General features: G+C 36.2%; 1 protein-coding gene across 1 annotated transcript; it reads right to left on the bottom strand.

The window, feature by feature from the left end:
* Positions 1-1,477: 1,477 nt before the first annotated feature.
* On the bottom strand, positions 1,478-3,275 carry LOC149200475 (ER-bound oxygenase mpaB-like). The gene is made up of 2 exons (XM_089399580.1): positions 2,531-3,275; positions 1,478-2,448 (listed from the first exon to the last, which is right to left on the bottom strand). The coding sequence occupies exons 1-2, from the start codon at positions 2,965-2,967 to the stop codon at positions 1,848-1,850; spliced, it is 1,038 nt and encodes a 345-aa protein (XP_089255706.1). The 5' UTR covers positions 2,968-3,275; the 3' UTR covers positions 1,478-1,847.
* Between the last annotated feature and the right edge of the window lie 5,794 nt (positions 3,276-9,069).

Genomic DNA, 9,069 nt, shown 5'->3' with positions numbered 1-9,069 from the left:
AAATAGAAGAGACTATGTGAAAATGAAGAGGAAATTACAACATATTTGTTGTAGGTTGTATCCCTTCATTTTGCTCAATAATATAAAAAGAAGGATTAACTGTTTCTTGGTGGACATAACCCAATTGGGTACATAATCCAATTGGGTGAACCGTGTCTCTCTTGTTTTATGATTTTGTGTGTTTGTGTTTCCATAATATTTTATGTGTTCCATTGCTTTGTTATTTATTTTTTAACAAAATCTTAATCCTTGATTTGTGAATACTACTATGAATATTCTAGTATATTCCATAAAGACTAAATCTTTACCATCCACCTAATAATTAATAATAATCTTAATCTTTGAATGCGAATACTACTATGAATACTCTAGTATATTCCATAGAGAGTAGTATATTCCATAAAGACTAAATCTTTACCATCCACCTAATAATTAATAATAATCTTAATCTTTGAATGCGAATACTACTATGAATACTCTAGTATATTCCATACAGAGTAACTAATAATTACTAATAATTAACTAGCAATTCTTAAAGGCGTATTCTAAAATAGACATCTCTATTGGCATAATTAGGTGGATGGTAGAGATTTAACCTCTAGAAAATATATTAAAATATTCATAGTATTTTTCATAAAGCAAAGATTGAGTTTTATCTCAAAAGTAGTTATGTCCTTTCCCTCCTTTTAATTAAATTTATTAATTAAAAAATGTCATATGAACTTATGAATATGAGTTCAGATTTTTGGGACATGTTATATTAATAAATCATGATATTGGTCCATAGCATTGTAAGAAAGTTGTTACAAATTAAAAATCTCAATTATAATTATTTAATCAATAATAAATTATAACAAATAACAAATTCCATAGAAAAAATTAACTAACCAATGCATATTAATGAACTAATTCAAAAACTCATGATATTCACAATCTGCTATCCATCAATAAAGTAATATGAAACATCAAATAACAAATTACATCAGGATAATTTAATAAATAATTAGGTGGATGGTAGAGATTTAACCTCTAGAAAATATATTAAAATATTCATAGTATTTTTTATAAAGCAAAGATTGAGTTTTATCTCAAAAGTAGTTATGTCCTTTCCCTCCTTTTAATTAAATTTATTAATTAAAAAATGTCATATGAACTTATTAATATGAGTTCAGATTTTTACGACATGTTATATTAGTAAGTCATGATATTGATCCATAACATTATAAGAAAATTTTTACAAGTTAAAAATCTCAATTATAATTATTTAATCAATAATAAATAATAACAAATAACAAATAACATACAAAAAAAATTAACTAACCAATGCATATTAATAATTAATTCAAAAACTCATGATATTCACAATCTGCTATCCATCAATAAAGTAATATGAAACATCAAATAACAAATTACATCAGGATAATTTAATAAATAATCAAATAACATATCGATGAATAGAGGAACATAAATCATCAAATAACAAAGTACATCATAATAATTTAATAAATGAAAAATAACATCAAATAATAATTACATAACCAATGCATAGAGCCACGTAGTTCGGCTATTCTTTGCATTCACAATCTGCTCTCGATATCGATATAGATCCAGATGTCGAATCAGATATGTTACATGACCCGAATTCCTAAAACGAGTCCTTAACATTATACCAGAAAAATTACAAACCATTCATTCGCAGGTCTATTCATTCTGTCACTCTCAAATGGATAGCTAGAATGGCATTTTATAACAACTCGCAAAGTGGTTACAGCGGTGTTACAGCATGCATCTTACCTTACAACTGGTCATACAACTTTCGTTTACCTAAAAGTTGGATTGACAGTAATTCAGAAAACCACTTTCTTTTCATTAGAGGAGGGCGCGAGGAACGGACACAGTAGATCTCCATCAAAAGCCGCGTTCAGCTGCCGGGGTTTGGCATCGCCCAGTTCGTCTATTCGGTAGCCATTGGGATAAGTCTCTGGTTTATATTCACTGTATCTCAATTTCCGCACCTTCTTCTCATCCCCAGCCTCCAAAGAAATCTTCTCCGCTGACCAACTGAGCGGCCTCGGCGGAAGAAAACACCCCACAAAACTGCCCAAAAAGAACTTGAGACCGCCCTGCACAATCCAGACCAACCAGTAGGGCGGGCGCGGGTAATCCATGGCATCTAGAAGCCTCTCCTCAAACAAGCAAAATACGATCCGTCTGGCCGCCGGACGGAGCCAGGCGGGTACATCTGACACCAGCAGATTCAGCGTGGATTTGCCGATTTCGCTGCTGGACTTGGAGTACACCTTTTTTTTGGCTTCGTATTGGCAGCTAAAGCGCTCCACTCCCTCCACTGTGTTGGGAATATCTCGGATGCCCATCCGTGTGCCTATGTCGCGCCACACCACAAAGTTCGCCGTCGTCTCTTTTTTCGTCCAATCCCGGTAACCGAACCTGCAAACGGAAAAGCCGAACCGAGCGTTAAATTCTCTGCAAAAGTAATAAAAAATATGGAAAGGTTAACCGGTGAGCATACCTTGAAGCAAATCGTTGGGGCTCCAAGATGAAGGTTGAGAGCGTGTACAGATAGTCGCTGTTGGAAATATTGTAACGGCCGTGAATGAAATTGAGGCGGCGAAGTGCGAGGGATCCCCGGGGGCTGTCCACGTGATTGAGCAGGAATTCCAGTATCAGAATACTGGTGTCGTCGTAGCGCTTCACGACGGTTTCCGGCGAGAACTGCCGAGTTTCGGCGAGCAGCTTCGAGATGGAGGGGATGGCGAAGCTCTTGAAGAGAGCGAATTCCAGTGCCTTCTTGCTGATTACAGGGAACTCCACAAATTGGGCGATCTTGGAGAGAGCCACGGCATCGCGGACGGGATCCATAGATGAAATTATACGCAAGCGTCTGTACCGGAGGTACTTGCACACGCCCACCCACAACAACAATATCAAGAAGATGAGGAGCAGCATAGCAGGCAATCGTGGAAGATTCTGCTTCTGAATATGCAGTGTCGATGGAGAACGAATGTTCCGCTTGCAGATCTTCAGACTGCCGGACGCGTGACAGGATCCTACCCAGACTTTACAACGTGGATAAGTGCCCTAATACCTATTTATCAAATAACTGCCTATAATAATGACTATTTATCTCATTTGAAGGCTTTTAATTTTGATCACATAATCCTTCACCCATCTTCATCTACCTTTCCGTCTATCAGATCTTTCACGCTGGTCACCTTTCATCACCTTTTCTTCTGATCAAATAATCCTTCCCCAATCTTCATGCACCTTTACGCTTATCTAAATTGCTGATTCGCCCAATATTGATTTGGGTGTCCAACCTCAAATTGCTGAGGTTGGACACCCATCCTGGGCTCTGCAGAAATGGTCGGACTCTAGGGTACTTGACAATTTGAATAGATGGAGTAGGGTCTGACATCAGTTCATAGGTGCTTTGGAGGAATCCCACATTAGAATAACAACGCGAGATGTTGAGTTCATTTGGGCCTCTACTCCCCATGGCCGTTATTCCCCAAAAGATGGATACACGGCCCTTATGAGCGCACAAGATATGGGAAATACCTGCTGGTGGCGGCACCACTTATGGAAGCTAAAAGCTCCACACAAAACGTGGCTATTCATGTGGTGTATCCTCTCGAACAAGGTTCCTAGAGAGTTAAACCTTATGAAACGTGCTTTCCATGGTCCTTCCAGATGCTGCCTCTGCCAAATTGATGTCCAGGATACTGATCATTTATTTCTCCATTGTTCAGTTACTGCATCTTGTGGATGTCTATTCGCTAGATTGCCCACCTGAACCAGAGGCTATTATAGATGCTATAACGAAACTTCGTGAAAGAAAAGAAAAGATAGTTCTATGGATATAGGAGACCTGAACTCCAACAAGGAAAGAATTAAATATTTCACTATAAATCATAGGGATCATCATATTGGATCCAGTATTCATACTAGAAACTATGGTCAAAAGTTATTACATCAATCTTATGAACCTCAATTCGAATCTACTTTCGAGATACCCTCTGCAACGTTTGGATCTACATTACAATCACCGTCAACATAAAAAAAAAATGGGAGGGGCAAAACATTGTTGATGTATGGCACTGTTGATGGTCTGAGGCTGCCACACAAAAAGCTAGGAATCTTCCTTTGATGGTCAGCTAGGGTATTTGGTTAAATAGGGATTTTTATATATTTCAAGATGCTCAGACTCATTGGCCTATACCCTGTAACAATATTGTGGCCACTTACAACTTGATACCTGATGATCCAAATAGCCAGCATACTAGGGTCATCACACCTGAGATTATTGACAAAAGCTCTCCTTGGGCTTTCTTTGATGGTTTGGCTCAGGCCGTATTTTGCACTGGAACAAAATGGCCACAGGATACAGATTTTTGGGGATTCACAGCTTGTTATAAATTGGATCAACACTACATATCATTGTTACTTGCACACACTGAGGGATTTACTAGATGATGTCATCACTCTAAAATCACAATTTGATTTTATTGTATGCTCTCACATATACAGGAAAAACACTACATATCATTGTTACTTGCACACACTGAGGGATTTACTAGATGATGTCATCACTCTAAAACCACAATTTGATTTTATTGTATGCTCTCACATATACAGGAAAATGAATGAGACTTTATTCCAAAGAAGTTGTGTAGTTGAAAAGGGGCATTGGATGATACAAAAATTCATTTGATAGAAATCTTTCGGAATGATCCACATAATCATTCCATACTTTTTTGCTTTTTGTTATTTTCACTAGACTAGTTATAGACTTATGTTAATACCGTTATTTACTTTTTATCTAAATATTATACTGATATTTATAAATATTGAATGATGACTATTCTGACTACAAGTGACTACATTTCATACATACTAAAAATAAAACATATAATTTTCTTAATTTATTAATAAAAATTACATTTTTTTCCCAAGGTAAAAAACATATCCATCAATGGAATAACATAAATCATCCAATAACAAGACATCGTAATAAATGACATCAAATAACAAATTCCATTTCGAATGGAAAAAATAACATAACCAATGCATATGAACCACGTAGTTCGGCTATTCTTTGTATTCACAATCTGCTCTCGATATAGATATAGATCCAGACGTCGAATCAGATATGTTACATGACCCGAATTCCTAAAACGAGTCCTTAACATTATACAAGTAAAATTACAAACCATTCATTCTGTCTCTCAAAGGGATAGCTAGAATAGCATTTTATAGCAACTCGCAAAGTGGTTACATCGTGCATCTTACGTTATGGTCATACAACTTTCGTTTACCTAAAAGTTGGATTGACAGTAATTCAGAAAACCACTTTCTTTTCATTTGAGGATGGCGCGAGGAACGGACACAGTAGATCTCCATCAAAAGCCGCTTTCAGCTGCCGGGGTTTGGCATCGCCCAATTCGTCTATTCGGTAGCCATTGGGATAAGTCTCTGATCTCAATTTCAGCACCTTCTTCTCATCCCCAGCCTCCACTGAAATTTTCTCCGTTGACCAACTGAGCGGCCTCGGCGGATGAAACTACCCCACAAAACTGCCCAAGAAGAACTTGAGACCGCCCTGCACAATCCAGACCAACCAGTAGGGCGGGTGCGGGTAATCCATGGCATCGAGAAGCCTCCTCACAAGCAAAATAAAATCCGTCTGGCCGCCGGACGGAGGCAAGCGGGTACATTTGACACCAGCAGATTCAGCGTGGATTCGCCGATCTCCCTGCTTGACTTGGAGTACACCATTTTTTCGGCTTCCTATTGGCGGCTAAAGTGCTCCACTGCCTTCACTGTCACGGGAATATCTCGGATGCCCATCCGCGTGCCGATGTCGCTCCACACCACAAACTTCGCCATCGTCTCTTTTTCCGTCCAATCCCGGTAACCGAACCTGCAAACGGAAAGCCGAACCGAGCCTTAAATTCTCTGCAAAAGTAATAAAAAATACGGAAAGGTTAACCGGTGAGCATACCTTGAAGCCGTTTGGGCTCCAAGATGAAGGTTGAGAGCGTGTACAGATAGTCGCTGTTGGAAATATTGTAACGGCCGTGAATGAAATTGAGGTGGCGAAGTGCGAGGGATCCCCGGGGGCTATCAACGTGATTGAGCAGGAATTCCAGTATCACAATACTGGTGTCGTCGTAGCTCTTCACGATGGTTTCCGGCGAGCAGCTTCCAGATGGAGGGGATGGCGTAGCTCTTGAAGAGAGCGAACTCCAGTGCCTTCTTGCTGATTACAGGGAACTCCACGAATAATGTGTAGTTAAAATCAAACACAAATAATGTGTAGTTAAAATGATCTTTGGGTTTCAATGATGTCTATGTTGTTCTCTATTGTTCGATGATCAATTATCTAAATATTGTAGGAAGCGTTTGATGCTTGTAAGGGGAACTAGCGTTTGATGCTTGTAAGGGGAACTATTATGATTATTGTCTTTTTCTTTGCTTCAATTTTCGTCGTTTGCATACATGATAAAACCTCTAATTTTTTCATTGAATAAGCAAGTAGTTTCAATACTTAACATTTATGACATTCTTGAGCCATGCTACCATGACACTTGCCTAAAAGTTTAAAGATATTAGGCCAAAATAGCCAAAGCCTTCCAGTAAGAAGAAGGATGTTTGGTAGTGCTTGGCCTTTGAGAGAACCAGTTAGAGATCACAAGTTTTCGACATGCCTGAATCTTTTTGAGGGAATCCCTTGTTTATTGAGGATTTGTTAAGTTTTGGGCATCTTTATATTGATTGCATTTTACTAGAATATTTTAGGATGTGAAGTTCAAGAGATTGTTCAAATAATTGGCCAAATAACATCACATCTCATTGAAAGTTAGACTCCCAGATATTCACTCAAGAACATTAAATATTATCTTTCCAAAAAAACCATTAAACATAATCTTTCCAAAAAAACCATTAAACATAAGTAAATTTCAGATTCCAAGAATAACCATATAGACTAAATGAAGCAATAATAAGTTTATAAAATTAAATGATAAAAACCAAAACAACTATTACTAGTGGGGCGACTCCATGAAATGCCATAGATCATTTCCATTTAACAATATGAAATAGTACCCATGAAAGTGCATTATAATGCCTTCTTTCATCAAATTCTATATCTTGATTTTGTGAATTTAGTAGTGGTTTTTATGGCATCAACATGTCCTACGTTGAATTAATGAAATTCAATCTATGTCCCAAGTTCTTTAGGGTCCCAACTTCGTATTGTCTCAATATTAAACACATCAATTTTGCTATATTGTACTGGTTTTAGATGGTATTGCTTGATTGGTATTTTCTGAATTCTAAGATGGTAAAACATGATGATTATTGGTAGTCATGATGAGGTAGCATTTTTAAATTTTACATTTCTAGAACATACACTCTAGTTGCAAAAGTGATGCTATAAATAATTTATTAGGTATCAAATTGTAGAATTTTCAACCTACTTATATCTGGGTATTATTTCTAACATTTTCTTTTAATTCGTATTTATAAACTTAAACAACTTAATAATTGGGGTTTGTGTTTGCTAAAACTGTGATGTTTATTTTGTCAAATTAGGACGAGAGTGTTGTACAAACAATATATTCCTTTAACTAAAAATGGCTCTTTTCACATTCCCTCCCCTCCCCATTTTGTCCTTGTATGTGTGCCTTGATCTGGAAAGTACATGGAAAGTATATTTCAAGTTAATTTTTGTATGAGGTCGCAATTGGCCTTCAATGTTCAATTAATGCATTTTTACAACAAAGCTTTCCGTTAACAATGTTGAGTTACCCATAATTTTGTTATTCCTACTAATACTCGTTTCAAATAATTCCATCTTTTCCTTTGAGAAACCATGGAAACATTGTTCACAAATATATTTACACTAAAGAACAAACCACGATTTGATTCCATTTATGGTCTCTCACAACTCCACCTGCACAATTAGGGATGTTAAAGCAGAGGAGAAAGTACACATATTGTTTCTATAACAAATTTATACGAGGAACATCACCAACCCAAACAATATCCGATAGGGTGCAGAACTTTTGATTGGGAAAAATAAGTTAAAAGAAGCCAATGGCAATCATCCTTGACAATGAATATATGATAAGAAAAACTTATACATAAAACTTGAATCTCACACAGAGGACCAAAATTTCCCCAAACATTAAAAGTTTTCCCAAAACATTGAAAGTAAACCTTGGATAAAGGACCAAAGTCACCCTAAACAATAATGAATTATGATAGGAAATCTTACAAAATTCTCTAATTGATATGACGATACAACTTCAGTTAAGTCATGCTTCATGTTGTAATAACAAGTCTCATCTTCTAAAACCCATTAATGATATTTTTTGCTCTCATAAATTTCCTTACCATAGCATTACCTTTTAGTCTTCTCTTCACATTTTTAACTGGGGTGGTTTAATACAAGCTTAGCATTTGAGATATATATAAAAAAGTTAATAATGTAGCTAAGAAATGGATAATCTTTTGGATTGTTATGCACCTATATTGTTATTTTGTATATGTTTGAGATCAGTTTACTCTTGGCTCTAGCAATGTCATTTAGGTTGCTCAAATACATTTTCTGACGACCATTACATTTCAATTGAGTAATGATGGCTTTCACACTTATGCAATTTATCTCGCAAGAAGAAATTGCTAGAAAATGGAAGTGTGTACATGTATTAATTTCGACCATGATGTTAGAAGCATGATTTTATACCATAAAAATTTGACAAGTAAAGGCTACCGTGCATTAATTTACAGGTCAATTTCTACTTGTTCCCTCTTTGTTCATAGATATATCTAAATTTTGTGATCATAAATTTTAAAACCTCAAAACTTCTTTATTAGGAAAAGGACTTTAGGATTATTTCTTAAAATCATTTATTAGATTATGTTCATTCCTCATACCTATAAGAGTAACAAAATCTAGGTAATAAATTGGTTACTTTTATAATTATCATAAATCCTTTTAAACTTTGAATTTATTAAATTTTTAGGATGTTGGAAACCTTTTAG

Source organism: Pinus tabuliformis, chromosome 2_1 (assembly GCF_031772625.1).
Source record: "Pinus tabuliformis cultivar Carrire ecotype Pingquan chromosome 2_1, CPIR1, whole genome shotgun sequence".
Lineage (NCBI taxonomy): Eukaryota > Viridiplantae > Streptophyta > Pinopsida > Pinales > Pinaceae > Pinus > Pinus tabuliformis.
Note: the sequence above shows the minus strand (reverse complement) of the source record. Positions and strands in the feature narration are given on the sequence as shown.